This window comes from Daktulosphaira vitifoliae, unplaced genomic scaffold (genome assembly GCF_025091365.1).
Source record: "Daktulosphaira vitifoliae isolate Bord-2020 unplaced genomic scaffold, ASM2509136v1 Scaffold_3, whole genome shotgun sequence".
Lineage (NCBI taxonomy): Eukaryota > Metazoa > Arthropoda > Insecta > Hemiptera > Phylloxeridae > Daktulosphaira > Daktulosphaira vitifoliae.
Window position 1 is genome coordinate 27212642 of NW_026099574.1, and position 23109 is coordinate 27235750.

Consider the following 23109-nt stretch of genomic DNA (forward strand, 5'->3'; position numbering starts at 1 on the left):
GGACGTTGCATAGTTGGGTCCAGTATAGATTTAGTCTGACAGTGATTAAAATCACTATCATAAAAAACGCTTCGATGCAAATCTGTAGATAGTGTTTAATTTTAAAAAAATGATGGATAATTACAAGCAACATCAATTTCTATTTCCTTAATTATACCCAGATTAGTAATTCTTTTAATTATATATTATATAATATAAAGTGTTGTTTATAATAATAAAAAAAAAATGAATTTATTACCATAACTTTTAGCTCAACTGACAAGTTTGAAATTGATATTATTAAATAGAAAAAAATGAAATTGTTAAGATTAATATGCAATCAGGAAATTTTATAATTACTATTTGCAGTACATTTTTCAGAAAAATTCGATTTTTTTGCATTTTTATCATAATAGATACCTGAAATAGAAATAATAGTAATCATTTCTTATTAACTTTTGGTGTTTAAAAAGATTTTACAATGGAAATATTCAGAACTTAATTAATTTTATTGATTTACTTTAACTAAATGAACCAAACAAAACAAAGTTGTTAAAAGGATTTACTCAATTGAGCGTATTATAAAATTTGATTATAATTGTAAAAATCCATCGTTAAATTCAGGTGAAACGAAAAATAATTTTTTTTTTAATTTATGATTTATATAGCAACATATTACAAAAAAATATGGAATATTATAGACTGGTAGTAGCACACACAAATAGAGTTAAAAAATTAAAAAATTACAAAGTAAAATTATTTACTTTTGTAGTTATTCAACTACAACTACAACTTTTATTATATCAAATCTAATTCGACAATAAATACTTTAAGAATATTAGAAATTAATGATTTTAATTGTGTGTATGGAAAAAGCTAGTTAAGCTACTTTTTATTTGAATAAGGAATATTTTTTCGATTTTTAAGAGTAATAACTTAAACTAATCATTAACTTAAATATCATAAACATAAATGAATCATTTGACGTATCGTAGGTGTAGTGAGGGTTGGCAAAATAAATCGTAGCCACAAAAAGAATCACATAGTAAAATAATATTAACATGAATATTAATTTCTTCTCACGAGGGGAGACGATAGTGATAAGATCCTTTATATTTATTGAAGTTATTGAATCTAAATGAGATAAATATCAAATGATTTGAAAATTGTATTCTAACTCAAAAAAAAAATGCAAAATATTAAAAGTCACAGACGGATTTTAACCTCGTACCCTAAGCGTGAAAGACACAGGTGTTACCCATTCGGCAACTGTTCGTTGATTTTGTCGCTTGATAAAATTAGCTATTTAAGCTAACTCAAATTTAAAAATTACTTTTTCGACTTTAAAAAAGTAAAAAATTTTTAATAAGTTTAATTTCTTATGTCTTATGAACTTTATTCTTTGTCAATTAAATTATAAAATATTCATGAAAGTCAGTGTATTGCCCTTATAAGATGTTTTAAAATAAAATAAAATACAAAATCCAGAATTTTAATAAAAAATAGCATATTTTTGAATACGGTAGCCATTTGCGCATAGAAGATAGATCGTCGGGACAAATTTTTTTTTTTAATTCTATAGTACATGACATAAGCTTTAATTTGATATATATTTAAAGGACGCAGTATTTCCGGAACATTTTCAAAAGTCAAGTTAAATAAGTTAGTTTTTGTAAAAAAGTTGCTATTTTAAATCCTCCCCTGTGAGAAGAATAAGTGTTAGATTAAATGATATCAAATGAAAGGAAATTAAATTATTAATTAGCTTCGCATCGAAGCTAAAAAAATCACGTGTATGTCATGAAAGTTATTCAACTAAGATATTAAAAATTTTGGAAATCAAGTTTTGTTAAAGGGTTAGAGGTAGTCAAAAGAATGAAAATATGAGTATTTTAAATAGTTATAAAATACTCATTTTTTCACTCTTCTGACTACCTCTCATCCCTTAACTGTTAATTATAATTTTAGTATTGAAAATTTGCATTGTAAATCTGTATTATTTATTACATGTAATAAATATTTTTGTATGTATACAAAAATATTTCAGAAATTTTTTTATACTGAGTGAACGATTTTTATTTTATAAAAATAATTCATTTTAAATCAAAATCTTTCACTGACCAACATGACTAATGATAATTAAAGTAATTAAACAAATTATAATTAGTATTTACCGGTGCTTGTTAGTAGTCCTTCATTTAGCCATGGTCTCAACACGTTGTAATCTGGTCCTTTGGTTATGTGTTTCATGCTAGGTAATATAACCTATAAAACTTAATTTATAGTTCTAGCATAAAAATATCAAAATTATAACAATTATTTAAATAAAAACTAAAAATCGGTTGCGTAATGAGAAAAATAAATTAACTACTGTGATATTATCATTAGTGATGGGAAATATTGAATAGTAATTAATGAACTATTCGATAGTTATTATTCAAACTATTAGAATAGTTTTACAACAATTATTCTATTCGAATGGTATTAACAACTATTAGGATGAACGATTCGAGTATTTATTTAAACCATTTGATAATTATTTGAATATTCGATAGTTTATGCTAAAAAACAGTACTATTTGGTTAAATAAAAAATATTCTAATAGATGTTTGATATTTTAAAATATTTGAAAATGTTCATAATGAATTATCATATTGTAGATTAGTATTTTTGGTGAATTATATAATTCCAACTCCTACACAGAATCCTGCCCCCATCTCCACGCAGTGTAGTCGGACTCGATTTTGGGGCCGATTAACAGAGAGGCTACGCCATGTTATGATTCAGCTCTTGAAGTTCTATGGCAGTTCATAAAGATGCCAGTTTATGTAATAAAAAAAGGGTCTTATAACTCTATAGAAAAGTATTATTACAGAAGAGTTCTGAATAACTTATTTTTTTAACAATAATTGTAAAAAATAGTCTTATTAAATTTTAAAACTCACTACGTTACTATAATAAATTATGTAGTTATTTTACTTGAATATCATCTGGATCAGTCATTATAACATAGTCACGAAATACTACTCTAATATATACAATTGGTCCCACATGTTTCATTATGTTGATGTAATAAGGCATAATATCTGTAATTTGACATTTAATGGAAATAAGTTTTAAATATTTTCTAATTTATTAATTTTTTTTTTCCTGGACCACGGCCTGTAATCGTACATTACTTTTTTTTATTTTTTCAAAATTACTCAAATTGTGTTGTATTTAGGAAAAAAGTTACACAAGATCAAAATTGTTGACCGTTTGATGACCTCAAAAACGTCTGTCACTTCGAATTCTGCACTAAATTAAAATTACTTTAAATATACATTATATCTTAGGCCAACCTAACCATATGGTTGAAGGATATTTTTAATAAAATCCTATTAGGAGGGAAAATGCCAAAAGAATGGAGGAATAGTATTGTGGTCCCGATATTTAAAGGCAAAGGAGATTGGAAATTATAGAGGTATAGAGCTTAAGTGTAATATTATGAAGATTTGGGAAAATGTTGTAAACAAAAGTATAAGAAGAGAAATATCAGTAACAAAGAATCAGTTTACTTTTTTGTCTGGAAAATCAACGATGGAGCCAGTTTTCTGTGTAAGATAAAAAATATAAGGAAAAGAAGGAAAAACTGTGTATAGTATTCATAGATTTGGAGAAAGCGTATCATACAGTACCGAGAGAGGTTTTAAAATAAGCTTTAATGAGAAAAGGAGTCACAAAAAGGTACATTAATATAATAGAGGATATGTATGATGGCACTTGTACCAGGGTAAAGGTGTGAGCGGAGTTTTTAGGGTAAGAGTAGGAGTACACCAAGGTTCTGCCTTCAAAAGAATTCCAATGAGGCTGAAACGTAAATTTTACAAGTCTGTAGTGAGACCGGCTGATGTATGGTTCAGAGTGTTGGATGGTTGATAAGGAAGTTGAGTAGAGAATAAGTGTAGCTGAGATGAGAATTCTTAGATGGATGAGTGAAGTGACTAGAGAAGATAGGATAAGGAACNTCTGTAGTGAGACCGGCTGATGTATGGTTGATAAGAAAGTTGAGTAGAGAATAAGTGTAGCTGAGATGAGAATTCTTAGATGGATGAGTGAAGTGACTAGAGAAGATAGGATAAGGAACGAGCATATAAGAGGAAGTATAGGTGTTGCGTCAATCGTGGATAAGNAGAGTATAGGTGTAGCGTCTATCGTGAATAAGATGAGAGAAAAAATAGACTTAGATGGTTTAGTCATGTTATGAGGAGAGAAGAATCGGAAGCTGTAAGAACAGTTATGGAAATGAATGTTGAAGGAAGAAGAGATAGAGAAATACCAAAGAGATGGAGGCATGTTATTAAATGCGATATAAGGACAGTTGATGTTTGCGTAGATGATGGGAAAGATCGTGTCAAGTGGAAGTTTAGGATAAGGATCCCAAGTAATTGGGATAAAGGCGAGGAAAAAGAAGAAGACGAAATAGAATTTACTAACTATAAGATACATAGTGATACTTCTTTTACAATGTGAACATTTTTTACTATTTCAAATAAAATTAATAAATGTAAAATTTAATTTCAAATCAATTATTTTTTAAATAAAAACAGTACCTTTAGGTTGTAATCTAGCTACTTGTATTGTATAACTAAGTGATTCCCAAAAGGTTTTTGTTATACTTGGCAATTGCAATAAAAGTTTTTGTCGTTCGATTTCATACTTATTTTTGTTTAATAAGAAGTATCCTAATATTAAAATAAAGATGACAAAAATCCATAATGTATATTGGTTAAAAACATTTATTTCTATATTTAACATAGCGATTGACGTTCAATAAATGTTGCTTTAATAATAATTAAATAATAATAACACCATTAATGAATCTCTTGCATGAAAACACTAGTTACTAATTAAATAGACGAACAACATAAATTATCACGACGCTTATAAAATAATATCACTTTGATAATAAAAGTTGATTGTATAGAAAGTGTTCAATAATAAAACTTTGTACTGTAGATTTCATAAAAACAGTATATTAATCAGTGCCTTCGATAGGTTTTGAGAAGCCTCGGCAAACTTATTAATTGTCAGATAGAGTAGAAACATATATATATTTAAATTATATATAATTCGTTATACCAATATTTTATTTGATTTAATATTATGAGAGTTAGAATAAAAATATGCAAGTTATAATGATGTTTTTTTAAATATAATATAATTCATAGTTATAAAATTGTATAAGTAGTATACATATTTTCTTATATAAATTATATTTTACTAAAGTATTAATTATCACTAGACAACCTTGCAATTGCTATTATGATCAAATATTTTTTTAAATAATTTTCTGGTTAATCAATTTACATGTGCATGAAAATCTAAACAATTTTTATTACATTTTACATTACTGTAAAATAAGCTTGAGTTGAGCAAATATAAAGTTTATAATTGCCACGTTTATCTTTTAAGTTTCCGATATCTCAAACAAACGAAATTGGAAATATATCCAACTTTGAATAAATTATCCAATTTTTGTGTTTTCAAAACACTTTAGAATTAAATATAGAAGTCGCTAAAATTTATTTCTGACGTGCAACTTGAGCCACACTTTAGGTAATTATATAGTAATTTTTTTTTTTTGGGAATCTTTCGATTTTATCTTTGCTAAAGCAAATGTTTTTGGTTATTATTGTAGTCTTCGAACAACAAATATGATTTTAGAGAATTCTGGATATTTTTGCTTTGATACGAAGCTGATAAGGTATTAATTTTATTATGATGTGTTTATTTATTTTTTTTTTTGTATCTGTGACTACTTATTCTCAACTCTCACTAAACCGATTTTAATGACCAATACGTCAAAAGATCAAAAATCGTATCTAGTCAAAGACATTACCCTCAAAGATTAAAAAAAATTCGCTCGTTCTCTGTAAATAGGAGAAATCCCTCAAAAAATTACGGTTTTTAAAATTGGTAAATTTCGACATTTTTTCAACTTTTAGCTTCGATGCAAAGCTGAGAAGGTATTGGTTTTACTATGATGTGTTTTTTTTTTTGTGCTTGTTACCACATTTTCTCAGCTCTCACCGAACGGATTTCTTTCAACGATACGTCAAAAGATCACAAATCGTATCTAGTCGAAGACATTACCCTTAAAAATTGAAAAAAATTACCTCGTTCCCCGTAAATAGGGGAAACCTCCAAAAAAATTACAAAAATCGCTAATTTTCGAAATTTTTTTTACTAAAAACTGCCGTAACTTTTTCAAAATTGAACATATCAATATAGTTTTTTTTTATAAATACTTGATGTCTTTATCTATCATTTGGTATATATTTTTTGTAAATCTGACAATTAACCTTGCCACAGTGGGGGATTTAAAATGACAACTTTTTCACAAAAAATTAACTTTTTCAACTTAACTTTTGAAAATGTTCCGGAAGGTCTGACACTTTTATATATATCTTAAATTAAAGCTAATGTAATGTACTTTAATTTGAAAAAAAAAAATTTGACCTCTGGACTTGTCTTCATGGTGAAAACGGCTACCGAATGCTATTTTTGTGTGAAAATTTTCGATTTTATAATTTACATTTTTTACTTTAAAGTGCTATAACTTTTTAAAAAATGTATGGATCAATACAATTTTTTCATGAGAAGTAGTATTTATATACATCTTTCATTGGATATACTTTTTTTTTAAATCAGACTATTTCCCTATATATGGGGGGGCTTCAAATATAAAAAATGCATATAGAAAGTAGAACTTTTTCAACTTAACTTTTGAAAGTGTTCCGGAAGGTCTGACACTTTTATATATATCTTAAATTAAAGCTAATGTAATATACTTTAATTTGAAAAAAAAAAAATTTACCTCTGGATTTGTCTTCATGGTAAAAATGACTACCGTATTCAAAAATATGCTATTTTTGTGTGTAAAATTCTGGTTTTTGTATTTTATTTTATTTTATTTTAAAATACCTGACAAGAGGAGTACAAATTTTCATAAATATTATATAAATAAAAATTGATATAGCATAGAAAGTTAAACTTCTTAAATTTTTTTGCTTTTTGAAGTCGAGAAAAATAATTTTGATATTTGTACTAGCTTAAATAACCACTTTTTTCAGTCCACGATAGCGACATACGGTTGCCGAATCGGTCAAATTTGTGTTTCATGCGCTTGGAGTACAAGGTTTCAACACGCGTATGGCAATTAATTTTTTTGAATTTTTTCTTAATTGTTTTTAAGTTAGAATAAATTTTTAACTGCTTTGATTTTTATCTCATTGAGATTCAATAACTTCAATAAAGATCAAGGATCCTATCACTGTAATCGCCATTTGCGAGAAGAAATTCCTTATTCATATTAATATTATTTTACTATATTTTATGTTTTAGCTTCGATGCAAAGCTGAGAAGATATTTTTTTGTGACTATCATTTATTTTCTCTGCTCTAACTTGGCCTATTTTTTTCAACGATACGTCTAATGACTACATTTCGTATCAAGTTGAAGATATTACCCTCAAAAATTGAAAAAAAATTCTAATTTATCAATTAAACAGTTAGTTATTCCATGTTCTCCATAAAGACGATTAAAATGATTCATTATTAATGTTTTCAAAGTATTTATTGACGAATTAAGTTTGATATGATAGGTTTCAACTACAAAATTAAATCATTTTACTTTGTAATTTAATAATTTTTTTACTCTATTTGTGTGTGCTACTACTAGACTATAATATCACAAATTTTTTGGTAACATGATGCTATATAAATCATATCTAAAAAAAATGATTGTTAGTTTCTCCTGAATTAACAATGGATTTTTACAATTATAATCAAATTTTATTATACGCTCAATTAAGTAAATCTTTTTAACAACTTTGTTTTAATTGGTTCATTTAGTTAAAGTAAATCATTAAAATTAATTAAGTTCTGAATATTTCAATTGCAGAATCTTTTTAAACACCATAAGTTCCTAGGAAATTATTACTATTACTTCTATTTAAGTTATCTATTACGATAAAAATGCAAAAAAATATTGAGCTCTTCTGATAAATTTACAATAAATAGTAATTATAAATCTTTCTGACTGCATATTAATCCTAACGATACAATTTTTTTAATTCTCATACAATTTTCTATTTAATGATTAGGCCAGTCAACAAAGGAGTAATTTTGGCGAATAGCAGAAAAAATTCCCAACCAAATTTTTTTTTTTTTTAAGTAGGAAATTGGTGGATTATTCCAAAAGCAACATCAACTCTTATTTCTTTAATTATATCCTGATTAGTAGTTCTTTGATTTTAAAATATAATATATGAATAAATACTAATTATAGTTTTTAAATTTAGTATGAAATTGATATTCAATAATTTAATATTGTAATTTAAACGGAGNATATTCAATAATTTAATATTGAAATTTAAACGGAGAAATTATAAAAATAATAAAGAAGTTATATTTTGCTTTACTTTTACGTGTATAAAAATTTAAAGGGCTTGATACAATAATTTTCAATAAAAACTGTTTGTTACTATAAAAAAATGCACTGGACTACAAGGAACTTTCATCAGAAGCAAAAATATACTTTTCTAAATCAAATTTTCGCGTTGTTTTCAAATCTGCAAGTAGACTATTTCTATCACTTCTAATTTTTTATATTATTACTAATTATATATATAAAATAATAATTAAAAGAAAAAAAAATTTGTTTTCAAATTATTACTGATTTGATTTTTAATATGTTAAAAATAATCAGTCCAAATTTTCAATTTTAACCTATTTTTTTGGTTCTTTAAAGTTGATGAAAAATTTTTGATAAAGATTTATGAAAGTTTATAGTAAAATAAATTGAATATATTACCATAACTTTTAGCTCAATTACAAGTTTAAAATTGACATCTAGGCCTGTCAACAAAGGAAAAATTGCGGAAAAAATTTTGTTTTTTTAAAAGTTGAATTAAAATATGTATAATGACATACTAATAGTCCTCAAGATTGGAATTGAGCTTTTTTTTTAAATCCTCGCAAAAGTTCAAAAATATGAGCTTTCTTAATTTTCTCAAAAAAAAATATTTAACTTACAAAAAAAAGTTTCGCACAAAAGTTGTTTAAAAGACAATTATAAATAAAAATATAATCTTATATTTTTTCATTTAAACAAATATTTTTCGAGTTACATTACATTTAATATGAGTAATAAAATTTATATTCCATTTTTTTCATTTTACGGTTACTTTTTATCATGTTATACTTACATTAGACACAATGTTATAAATGCATATGTGTGTATGTGTGAGTTTATTTATTTATTGTATCATTAAAGTGTAGTGTATATTGAGATACAACCGATAGAGTAGGTAATTGATTTGACGCTATATTATTTAAACCCAACTAAACGCTAAATTGTACATTCCGAAATAACAATCATATTATGTCAATTGCCACCGGAATATCTGGTAATATTTTTCTTTTTCTTTGCCTTAATCCCAACTACTTGGGGTCGGCCACCCTTATCCTAAGCTTCCACTTGACACGATCTCCCACATCTTCTACGCTCACATCAGCTGTCCTCAAATCGCATTCAATAGCATCCCTCCATCTCTTTTTTGGTCTTCCTCTATCTCTTCTTCCTTCAACATTCATTTCTATAACTGTTCTTACAGCTTTCGATTCTTCTTTCCTCATACCATGACTAAACAATCTAAGTCTATTTTCTGTCATCTTATCCACGATTGACGCAACACCTATACTTCCTCTTATATGCTCGTTCCTTATCCTATCTTCTCTAGTCACTCCACTCATCCAACTAAGCATTCTCATCTCTGCTACACTTATTCTCTGCTCTACTTTCTTATCAACCGCCCAACACTATGAACCATACATCATAGCTGGCCTCACAATTTCATACTAAATTTAAAAACTATAATTAGTATTTATTCATATATTATATTTTAAAATCAAAGAACTACTAATCAGGATATAATTAAAGAAATAAGAGTTGATGTTGCTTTTGGAATAATCCACCAATTTCTCTAAATGAAACACTATCTACAGATTTGCATCGAAGCGTTTCTTATGATAGTGATTTTAATCACTGTCAGATATCATCTATACTTGTCCCATCTATGCCTCGTCCACACTGTGCCTCGACCCTACTGTGCTACCATTTTTTTTTATTGATAATATATTCTTCGGCAATAATCTGCAGAAATATATTCTTTTTCCGAAAAAATTTTAACGAAAATATTCTTTCGTTACATTACTAAATATGACACGTTCCCAACTGAAATATTTAGACGACCAAAATTTTAGGCACTATTTTACATGGAATAGTAAATGATATAATTAATCAAAATAGCTACTAATATTTTAATAAAGTATTGTATATTATTCAATATATACATATCGTATATATTGAATCGACCATCGTGTCGCATGAACACGGCAACTCGACAAATTGACGGAGCCTTACGTCCTTTGTGGTTTTAAGACCCTTGCACATTAACACTTCTATTATAATTATATAATTATTTAATAAAAGACAAATTGACAAAACACTTTATTATTTTAATTTAAATCACATTGCATACACTTAATTAAATTTTTTAAAAGGAGACACGATTTTCAGAATATTGTCATAAAAGATGTTTTTGACATGGCCATAATTATATTTGAACTTCAACTTTACTTATGATATTAATAGAATTTTCAAAAAAAATATGATACAAGAATGTTTATTATTTAGAGTATTGCCAATAAACTTTCCATGTTGATCCAATTACATTCATGTATATGAATGGCCGATCCTGTTGTTTGAAACATCAATTATCAAAAATTGCCACTTTGTGGGATATTTTCTCTGATTAAAAAATGCAAGGTAATATGTTTAGCTAAATAATATCTTGAATTATATTATAATAGGGCTTGAAGCCGTTTACATAACGTTATGATTATAACGATTCGAATCATAAAACGTAAAAAAACGTGTAACGATTAATTTAAAAGTTATAAAAACGACAAACAACACATAATTAGAAACGATATAAAACAAAAATGAAAAAATATTGATTATTTTTATAACTTATAAGGTACAATGTATTGAGGGAAAATATGACTACGAGCAATTCAATGTTTCTCAATATAAAAGTTATGTGAGGGAAATTCTCACAAACGAACAAAGACTGGTAAATTCCTAAAATGTTACAAAATTGTTCAATAACATTTAAATATCAAAAGCATAAAACATAAAACATAAAACACTAATTCTTATTTTTGAAAATATTTGATCATAAAAGCAATTGCAAGGTTGACCAGTGATAATTAATACTTTAGTAAAATATAATTTATATGAGAAAATAAGTATGCTACCTATACAACTTTATAACTATATGAATTTCATTATTTTTAAAAACTATAATTATAGCTTGCATATTTTTATTCTAACAATTGTTATAATAAAATCAAATAAAATATTAGTATAACGAANTGAGAACAATAGAAACCCGTTTCCTGACTTACTGAACACCCTGTATATAATTTAAACTAGAACATAACTGAAATACAGTAGCATATTAAAGAATTTGTTATGGGAGGGTCCAGGTAATTTTCACAACGTACAACTGTGGGGGGTTCATTGATTCTCTACGTCCCATTACTATGATTTTATATTAATGGGGGATCTCTGAGCGTACTAGACCACTCCGTAAATATGCCACTGCTGAAACCAAAATAAAATTATTATAAATTAAAAGATATGATCTATGATTATAAATAATTTGTTTATAATAATTACACATTTTATATATATTTACCAAACACAACAATGTAGTATATTATAACATTAAATAAACTAATAATGTACATAGTTTTACAACATAAATCAAAATGTTCAACTAATTCTGAATTAGTTCTACTTTTACACTTGGAAGTGAATCAGCTCTCAATATTAATTGAGTGCTAATATGTATATCTTTTTGGGTTCCCAGGGTTTCAAGTTTAATGTATCTTAAGACTGTTGCTAATATTGTTTTTATTTGATACATAGCAAACTTTTGACCTAAAATATAAGTAATAAAGTAATAATAATAAAAAATGAATATATTGAAATTGTTTTACATTAGTTTATAAAATCAATATACCTATACAATTTCTTGGTCCTGCACTAAATGGTAAATAACTGTATGGATGACGAATGATGTCAGGTAAATAACGATCGGGATTAAAATTTTCTGGATTTGGAAAATAAGATTCGTTACGATGAAGTAAGTGTAGGAATACAACTATTATTGAATTCGCTGGTATTGTATAGTTCTCTAAAATTATTATTTATTTATTACTAAAAAATAAAATTTAGAGTATTTTTTAGAGTTTTATAATCTTATAAACCCACTAAGATATAATGGTTGGAAGAGTTCTCGTGTGATGGCTGTTACACTAGGGTACAATCTCAATGTTTCTTTAATAACTCTCTCCAAATAGTGCATTTCTTTTAAATCATTAATTGTAATTTCTCGATCACTGCCTTTAAAGATATCATTAAGTTCTTCTCGAACCATATCCTATAAAAATTATTTCTAACAAGTCTTAAAAAATAAGATAGGTAAACATTATATATCATTAAAGACCAAATTACTGCCAAAACTGGATTTATTAAATTAAAAAAATGTTTAAATTTGAGAAATGCCACACTGAAATTTTTTTCTGTGGTTCTATATATAATATCTACAATATTTTATATGATATAATTAACAGGTCACGTTCTAGGCTCAAAGTTTTGAGAAAATGTTAAAATTTGAAGTTTTTTTTGATATTTTTAAGCATATTTTGATAATTCAAAATACTATCAGGAACTTTTTTTGTAAAATTTGTATATTAATAATAAAAATCTTCTAATAAATTTTTATATTGTAGATATGATTTGTAAAAACTAAAATAACCAAATAACAGTAACGTTTTTGAAAATTGCCAGTTTTTTGTTTTTGGCAATTATCTCTTTAAATATTAAATATAGAAAAAACTGTATGTAATTAAAACCTGTGTAATTTATTTTTTCTAAAGAAAGTTTAAATATATTATTTTTTAATAATCTAACCCTTTCATTAAAATTAAGGAAAATGACAAAAAATCAGATTTTTTCGAAAAAATATATCAAAAGTATTATAAATAACAATTTATTAAATTAACAATTATTATAATAAATAAAATACTATGAAGTATAATATTATGTGACACATACATTTTTTTTACTATAATAATAAAAATAATTATAATAAGCGTAGAAATTAAATTAAAAATTAATTTATTAAGTTTAAAAATTTATAGAAACTGTTAATACGCTTTTTTTAACCCTACGATCTATTATAATTTATTGCCTTAAACAATATAAAATAGTAAGACAATTTTTTTGAGTTTCATTCTTGTAGTGCTATCGTTAAAATGCTCTATTACTTTTATGCTTTTTTCGTCAGAATTATTAACAAATTTTAGCTGTTCTATTAGCCTTTCTTAATATAAGTACTAAAATAATATAACTGTACCCAGCTTATTATTATGTTTAATAATATTAACACTATATTTATTGTTTTATATTTTTATAAAGTATCACTTAGATAAAATTCATGGGTGTGTTGCATTTTCTTAATTTGAGGAAAATATTGATATAGACACAAACATGAATATAGCTTAAAAAATGAACAAACTGAAAACGAATCTGAAGTTTAAATAAAAATGTGTAATTTAAAAATTAGTGATTTAAAAATATTTTTAAGTAAATCAAACGAAGAAAAATATATTCATTGAGGCGGTAATTCAGGGTGATACTTCATATGCCTATGCAAAAAAACTTAATTTTGTATTATTTAGTATTTCAGTGGCTATTTTCGAAAAGCTGATATATCAATCATAGCAATTTTTAAGGCAACAAAAACAAATTTGAAATTTCAATTGAGTTTTATGAAATTTGACTTTTTGGTGTGCAAGTAGCAAATCTCCATAATAATGTCAATTTTATCCAGTATTTTTTAGCATATGATAAAAAGTATTTCTCTGTGTAAATTATAAAATCTCAAAACTTTGTTTTTGTGATTTTATACTTTTGAAAATAATTCATAGAGTTCAATTAAAGGGATTGTTGTAACAACCAGACAAGTCCAACTTTTTCAGAAAATAATTTTATGTTAATTTTGAGTAAATATGATTTTTTTGCGCAATTCAGTATAAAAATGAGTTCTATATTTCTATTATTTGTGGATATATTTCATTAAAAAATATTTTTTTAATATGGTTNAATTCAGTATAAAAATGAGTTCTATATTTCTATTATTTGTGGATATATTTCATTAAAAAATATTTTTTTAATATGGTTTTCTTAAACCATATTAAGACAATCTGGTTAAAGACTTATCTGGTTTTTGTATAAAGTCCTTTAATTTAAAGCCAATTATTACATTTATAATTGATATAAAATTAAAATATAAAATTTAAGTTAATTAATTAAGTTACTTTTTCAAAAGATTTAACTTTTAATTTAATTTGTTACTTTGTAATTTGATTCACATGTTAATGTGAAGTCGATTTAATTTTGTATTCTAATATTAAAATTACATAAATAATTATTCCTTGTAGTGTTCATATATTTAATCTTTGTCACGTACTGCTCTAAATAGGAAACATATAATTAACATAACAAGTTTAAAATATGTGTTAAATTACCTAGCCTTAAAAATTAACAACTATATTTTAAAGCACCTGGTCCTAGAGATATTTTTAAAAATCTAGCTTGAACTGATAAAAATATATATAGGATGATTTTTTTATCATAACCCACTCAATTACTTACAGAATAATAATAAATTAAAATTTTTTTTATTTATTATCTTTAGTGACACATATCTAATAACACAAATAAAATTATACTAAAAATTCAATTGCCATTTACTATTAAATTAAAAACTCAAACATTTTATTAAATTTAAAATATATGTTCCTATTTAAAAAAACAAAGTTGACATCCTTAACAGGCATAAGGGATGAACTTCAATAGTATTACATAATTAATAATTCAAGAATAATGTGTAACTAAAGATAATAATAAAAAAAAAAAATTTAATTATTATTATTCTGTAAGTAAGTTTTATTGTAAGTTTTATTTCTGATTTATGTTCTGTGTGCCAAAGGCCACAATCTTGTATGTGTTTCAAATATCAATTAAATTTTTTACTTGTGCAAAATTGCATTCATANAATTAATAATTTTTGATCTAGATGGTAATAATAACAATAAGAAGAATATAAAATATATTAATAATAAGATGTAGTAAATCAAAACTTATTAGATTTGACAAAATATCGTGGAACATTCTCTATATTTAGAAGTCTGATTGTCAACCGATTCAGACCGAACTGATTTAAAGCTAAGTAGGATGAGCCAGTTCATTGTAGTTCATAAATACACATAAATTTTCAGATTTTTTAATAATTTGCAATAAATCTCAATCCATTCCGACTAAATGAAGAGTGAATGTGTCAAACGTTCTATGTGCCAAAAATGTGAAAAATTGTTTTATTTCTGATTTATGTTCTGTGTGCCAAAGGCCACAATCTTGTATGTGTTTCAAATATCAATTAAATTTTTTACTTGTACAAAATTGCATTCATAGATGGTGTTCGATATGTGAGACATGTCCATGTTACCATTGTTTTTTGTGTTTTCTGAACAAATATGTTTTTGGCACATAGAACGTTTGACACATTCACTCTTCAAATAATTAAAAAATTTTTTTTTCGATTTTTGCTTCTTCAAAAAATACTCTTCAACGTCATATTTAATACGGCACTGAAGAGTAAATACCAAGTTATCTAGGTTTAAGCCGGCTTTTTCAAAAAGTGTACTCTCGTATACATCTTTTTTCAGCACTAAATAGGTATTTAGAATTATATTTTAAATTATTTAATAAATTAAATAAACTCAACACAGAAAACAAACTAACACCCTAATATTAATAATTATTAATACATGTATTAAAATATATCGTGTGATGTGTAATTATCTTATCTCCGGTTAAAAATTATCAGATAATTTCTACTTAAGTTCATATTAGTTGCTTTATCAAAGTATTTTAATAACCTAGAAGTGACTATGCCTATCATAAAATATAGTCCCTAATATTTACAAGGGGCCCATCAGGAATTTCTCGATAATTCACCTAGACTATTCGAGTTTGCCTATACCTAAAAATTACATTAACTCAATAAATAATATTACAAAACTGGTTATAGACTTATAAAAATTTATTTAGTCTATTTCACATCTAATAGCAAAAAAATAATTTTAGGTTTCCATTGAACTTCCAAAAATTACTCCTAAAATCTATATATAGAAATAATTAATTTTTACAATTAATTTTATATTTTTCATAATTTATAAAAATAAATAAAATATTAATAGTATATTTAAATTAAAAAATCATTATTTGACGAAAAAATCAGGGTAGTATTATTAATAAATCACATTGTATAATATACAGAACATGTTATTCTTCATATTATAAAATTAATTCATTCATTTGAGATAAAAATTTACCTGCATATTTTTATTTAACCCGAGTTGAATAAGAGCCATCGTTATGGCTATTGAAGATGTATCGTGTCCTTCAAACAAAAATGTGTCGACTTCTTCACGGATATCAGCATCTGTCATCACATTTGGATTTTCATCGGATATGCCAATTAACAAGTCCATGAAGAATTTAACTTTTTTATTTCCTATTATAGTAATTATAAAGTATTATTAAAATGCACTTGAATTATTTCGTATACTAGATTATATTTAATAAAAAAAAAAACCCAGCACAGGGGGGTCGCGGCACAGTGGTGACGTGGCATAGTTGGATCAAGTATAATGATATCTGACAGTGATTAAAATCACTATCAAAAAAAAAACCTTCGATGCAAATCTTTAGATAGTGTTTAATTTTAAAAAATTGGTGGATTATTCCAAAAGCTTCATAAACTGCTAGTTCCTTATTAATATCCTGATTAAGATAAAGTATGTCGAATGAAAAAGGGATTATTAAAAAATAGTATTTCCCATAAAAAAATTATATTGATCAATACACTTTTCAATAAGTTATAGCATTATAAAGTTAAAAATGTAAAAAATAAAATTGAGAATTTTCACACAATAATAGCATTTGGTAGCCATTTTCACCGTGAAGATAAAATAAAGTCCGAAATTTTTTTTTTCCATGATAAAGTATATTACATTAGCTTTAATTTAAGATATATATAAAAGTGTCAGACTTTCCGGAACACTTTCAAAATTTAAGTTGAAAAAGTCAATTTTTTGTGAAAAAGTTGTCATTTTGAATCCCCCCCTGTAGGCAGGTAAAAAGTCAGATTTATAAAAAAAATATACCAAATGATAGGTAAAGACATCATGCATCTACAAAAAAAAGAATTATATTGATCCATACATCTTTCGAGAAGTTATAGCATTATAAAGTTAAAAATATAAAAAAGAATTTTTTTACAAAAATCGTATTTTTTTTATTAAGTTTAATGTCTGTTTTCACCATGAAGATAAAATAAAGTCCGAAATTTTTTTTTACCATTATAAAGTATATTACATTAGCTTTAATTTAAGATATATATAAAAGTGTCAGACCTTCCGGAACACTTTCAAAAGTTACGTTGAAAAAGTTCTACTTTCTATATGCATTTTTATGTTTTGAATCCCCCCTGTATTTAGGGAAATGGTCCGATTTAAAAAAACAGTATGTCGAATGAAAGATCTATATAAATACTACTTCTCATAAAAAAATTGTAATGATTCATACATTTTTCAAAAAGTTATAGCATAATAAAGTTAAAAATGGAAAATACAAAATCGAAAATTTTCACACAAAAATAGCATTTGTTAGCCATTTTCACCATGAAGATAAGATAAAGTCCGAAATTTTTTTTTTCATGATAATTCATATTACATTAGCTTTAATTTAAGATATATATAAAAGTGTCAGACCTTCCGGAACATTTTCAAAATTTAAGTTAAAAAAATTAATTTTTTGTGAAAAAGTTGTCATTTTAAATCCCCCCTTGTGGGCAGGTTAAGGGTTAAATTTATGAAAAAAATATACCAAATGAAAGGTAATGATATTATGCATCTATATAAAAAAGAATTATATTGATATGTTTATTTTTGAAAAAGTTATGGCACTTTTAAGTAAAAAAAATTGAAAAAATTTCGAAAATTAGCGATTTTTAAATTTGTAATTTTTTTGGAGGTTTCCCCCTTTTACGGGGAACGAGGGAATTTTTTTCAATTTTTAAGGGTAATGTCTTCGACTAGATACGATTTGTGATCTTTTGACGTATCATTGAAAGAAATCGGTTCGGTGAGAGCTGAGAAAAAGTGGTAACAGACACAAAAAAAAAAAACACATCTTAGTAAAACCAATACCTTCTCAGCTTCGCATCGAAGCTAATATTCTCTTTTTTACAATGAAAAATGTAACTATCGTAACGTAATAAAATATAAGTAGGAAAATAACTTTTATACGCATGCAAAAAAACAAAAATAATCTTGAAATTTTTTTTAAATAAAAAGTTTTTTAATGATGGTGCTAAATTAATGTTTTGTTTATTAATTTATGAATTATTCGTAAATTGATTAATAATAAAATATTTATTTTGTTTAATATGTGAACAATTCGATAATTATTATTATTGTCAAAAAAATAACAGTTAAAATATTCGTACCATCGTTTTCTTGGATTTTATTTTCCTGAATTTTCAATTGATGTCGTTTTTCATTAATAACCTAAATTTTAATTAAATTAATTTTTTTAATTTTATTCATGTTGCTAATAGATCACTTAGATAAACATTGTATTAATTATATATTACGTTTTCTGTAAATGTATGTAACACTTTTAATGCCTTATAAAATTCTCTTCCATTCTTGCTTAAGTTAAAGACAGTATCATTCCATAACCAAAATGTGAATATTCTTTTAATTATTATATTGCTTACACTTAAAAATAAACAATGCTATTGGTGTCATGTAAATAAATATATTGTAATGAAACAATGAAATTAACTTACGTTTTAATTGATTTGACGTATTTAATTGATTCTCCTTCTTGAGATTTCAAATTAATACCCATTATTGTTTCTATAAAAATCATAACAGTTATTTAGAGGTTATTGAATTCTACTATCAATATACAGAATTTTCTCATTTATGTTTTTATGGTTATGTTCAATATGTAAGTAGATGACAATTTGTAAATTCAAAAGTTTTAATTTTTTATTAAGAAATTTGTGTGAATTTAAACAAAACTTTTATGCTTGGCATTGTCTGACACGACTTATATCGCAATAATGTAGGCGACACTGAATTTGAGGGTAGAGACCGGTGGGCCGTTTATTAATAAGCAACAACAGGTTATTTAAAACACAAACAAACAGAAAAGACGAACACAGTTAATAATAATCTTCGCATAATATCGCGGCACTTTCACTGGCGTCTTTTAAGCATTTCCATACCTAGACAGAAGAAGTGAAGCTGAGAAATGTTTTATGATAAAAATAGAAGAACTTGCGATTTACCAGCTGTCATTACGTTAAATTATTAATAATCTCCCAAAAGGTATACAAATATTAATAACTTCCGAATTACTAGTCCAATAGTTGTTACCGACCAGTCATTTACTTAATTATCTAACAAATAAGCTAGTTAATTATATATTTTGCTAATTGAAAAAATTAAGTTGACTACCCTTATAAGGTATAATGGTTCAATATAAAAATATTTCATTTTTAATAAATTTAAAAAAACGTGGTACTAAAATAAATAAAATAAAATTATCAATATTAGATTTATTTGTTTGTTAATTATATTATTTATGATAGAATAATCACTCTGATTAAAAAATAAAAAATTGATGTTAAAGTGTTAGGAAACTCTTTAAAATGTTAATGGATCAACTTTGCTTTAAAAATAATTAATAAAGTTTTAAAAAATATTTTACTACTTCTGTTATACTCACCACCAATAACATCAAGCGCACAAAGGGTAATATGATTATCCATGTTTTTTACAATTTTATTATCGTCAGATTGCTTTATAAGGTTTTTTACTAATATGTTTGAGTGTTTATTCAAAGCTGGCATATAGCTTTCCAATATTTTAAAGTGGAAGGTATTTGTCAATAATTTCCTTCGCATGTGCCATTTTTCATCTAAGTTAAATTTTTTTTTTTTTATTAATGATTTATTAAATATAAATTGTTATAATATTTATATTAATACTATTATACACAGTAGAGTATAGTTGTTTTATTGATTTAATATGTATTCAATAAAAATATTAAAGCAAGAAAAAAACAAAATGATAGCACAGTGGGATCGCGGCACAGTATGGACTTGGGATAGTTGGGACAAGTATATATGATATCTGACAGTGATTAAAATCATTAATTCCTAATAATCATTTCTAAGTAACTATAATAAGTAAAATTTGATTATATTTGTTTGCACGGAGAAAGCTAGTTAAGCAACTTTTTATTTGATAAAGGGGATTTTTGTTTAATTTTTGAGGGTCATATCATTAACTAGATACTAGTTGTGATCATTTGACATATCTTTAAAAAAAATTGGTAAAGTGAAAACTGAGAAAATATATAACAGTCACAAAAAAGAACCTTATAGTAAAATAATATTAATATGAATTAGAAATTTCTTCTCACAGGTATAGATTACAGTGATGGAGTCCTTGATATTCATTCAAGTTATAGAATCAAAATGAAATAAAACTCAAATGAGTTGAACATTTTTTTCTAACTTAAAAAGAATTAAGAAAAAAATGTAAAAAATGTATTCCCACAGGCGGGTTTGAACCTTGTACCTTAAGTGTGATAATCACAAATTTAACTAACCGGTGACCGTACGTCGCCTTCGATGAATGATAAAAAAGCAATTTATGCTAGTCTTAAATTTCAAAATTATTTTTCTGGACTTAAAAGAATCAAAAGAATTGAAATAAGTTTAACTTTCTATGCTATGTCAATTAGATTTATATAATATTTATGAAAATGAGTATAATCCTTTTGTCAGGTATTTTAAAATAAAATAAAATATAAAATCGAGAATTATAACATAAAAATAGCATATTTTTTAATATGGTAGCCATTTTCATCATGAAGACAATGTGAAGTTCGACATTTTCAAAAGTTAAATTGAAAAAGTTCTACCTTATATACGCCTATTTAAAGTTTTGAACCTCCCTTGTATAAAGGGAAATAGTCTGATTTAAAAAATAAGTATGCCAAATGAAAGGTGTGTATATAAATAATTAAGAAAAAAGAATATTGATCCAAACATTTTTTAAAAAGTTATAGCAACATAAAGTTTATAAATATAAAATATAAAATCAAGAATTTTTTCACAAAAATAGCATAGTTTGAATACGACAGTCATTTTTACCATAAACATAAGTTCAGAGGTCAAATATGTATGAAATTGATGTTTAATAATTCAGTATTGTAATTTTTTCGGAGAAATTATAAAAAAATAGAAATTAGTTATTACTTTTATGACAAACGTGTATAAAAATTGAAGGGCTTCATACAAAACTTTTTAGAAAATCATTTGTTGTTAATTATGAATATAGATTTCACAAAGAATTATCATCGGATTCAAAAATATAATTTAATTATTCAATTTTTACCCATTTACGGGGAATGAAGGAATTTATTTCAATCTTTGAGGGTAATGTCTTTGACTAGATACAATTTGAGATCTTTTGACGTATTGTTCGTCAAAATCGGTCCAGTGACAGCTGAGAATGAGTGGTAACAGACACACACACAAAAAAAAATAGAATAAAAAAATAGACATGATAGTAAAATTAATAACTTCTCAGCTTCGCATCGAAGCTGATTAATATCTTCTCAACTTCACATCGAAACTAAAATTAGAAAACTTAAGAGTTTTATAATAATAAGTTTTTCTAAAATTCAAAATAATAAAAGTTCTTTAAAAGGAATATACACCCAGAGAAAAACCTCGATCTATATAATAAATTCATTGTTCAATTTGATAAATATATCATTACTATTGAACCTATGATATTTTTTTTTCTTGTCTTGAACAATAATTATTTATAAGAATAGTTATTTTGTTCGTATTAATAAAACATTATCATAAACCCTTGATAAAATTTCTCTATCAAAATTGATTGAGGTTTTTCTTTGGGTGTAGAGTAATTTATTTATTTTTAATATGGAATGGTTTTTAATTAAAATAGAATAAATTTTAAATTAAAACTCCTTTTTTTGTATTAAACTACTTAAATAAATTTATATTTTAAGAAAAAAATATACAATATAACTATACAATAATTACATTATAATGTATATTTTCAGTTTACGTCAACAATGAAATTATTTTGTTGTCTGAAGTTAGAATAAAATAAACAGATCAGACTTTTATAGATATTACACGTATTGTGTTAATCTTATATAGAATAATTTGCTTTATTATTTGAAAAATAAAATTCATATAATAAAGTAGAGTATTTTACGACCCTTCTATAATTAAAAAAATATTTATAACCTCTAAATTTGTATTTAAAATCATAAATATAAATATACTTGATATTTAATTACTGTGATTGCATGATGTACCTGTACTTGTTAAAAGTCCTGTACTTAGCCACGGTTCAATTAATTTGTAATCCGGACCTTTAGTAATATGTTGGGTACTGGACAACAAAACCTATAAATAAAAATAAAAATATAAGGCAACTTAGATTCTAAAAAAAAAAAATAATTGTGACCTTCACATCTTCTGGGTCATTTATAAGAATATAGTTCCGTAACATAAGTCTTACTAACACAAGCTGACCTTTGGTTTTAAGAATGTTAGCGATAAATGGTAAAATTTCTGGAACAATTTAAGTATAATTTACTATAAAATATGGAAATATATTTGTTCTTAAAAATTAAAGAAATTTCTTTTTTTCACCGATTTATATCGACAAAAATTATAGGCACATAACAAGAAATTTTTTACGAGGGACAATCAAATTTGGATTCTTATAATTTTACATGAATTTTAATAATTAAAGATAATCA

At 25.1% G+C, this 23109-nt stretch overlaps 1 protein-coding gene across 1 annotated transcript in view; it reads right to left on the reverse strand.

The window, feature by feature from the left end:
- The window catches only part of LOC126902099 (uncharacterized), a 42587-nt gene that overhangs the window by 17167 nt on the left and 2311 nt on the right, over positions 1-23109 (reverse strand). Inside the window, exons 2-10 of the mRNA XM_050679122.1 lie at positions 22812-22918; positions 22660-22750; positions 20023-20214; positions 19076-19145; positions 18878-19004; positions 18731-18791; positions 16554-16735; positions 2154-2244; positions 340-399 (exon numbers count right to left, since the gene is read on the reverse strand). Coding sequence (XP_050535079.1) covers positions 340-399; positions 2154-2244; positions 16554-16735; positions 18731-18791; positions 18878-19004; positions 19076-19145; positions 20023-20214; positions 22660-22750; positions 22812-22918 — 981 coding nt within the window. The remainder of the gene's footprint in view (positions 1-339; positions 400-2153; positions 2245-16553; positions 16736-18730; positions 18792-18877; positions 19005-19075; positions 19146-20022; positions 20215-22659; positions 22751-22811; positions 22919-23109) is intronic.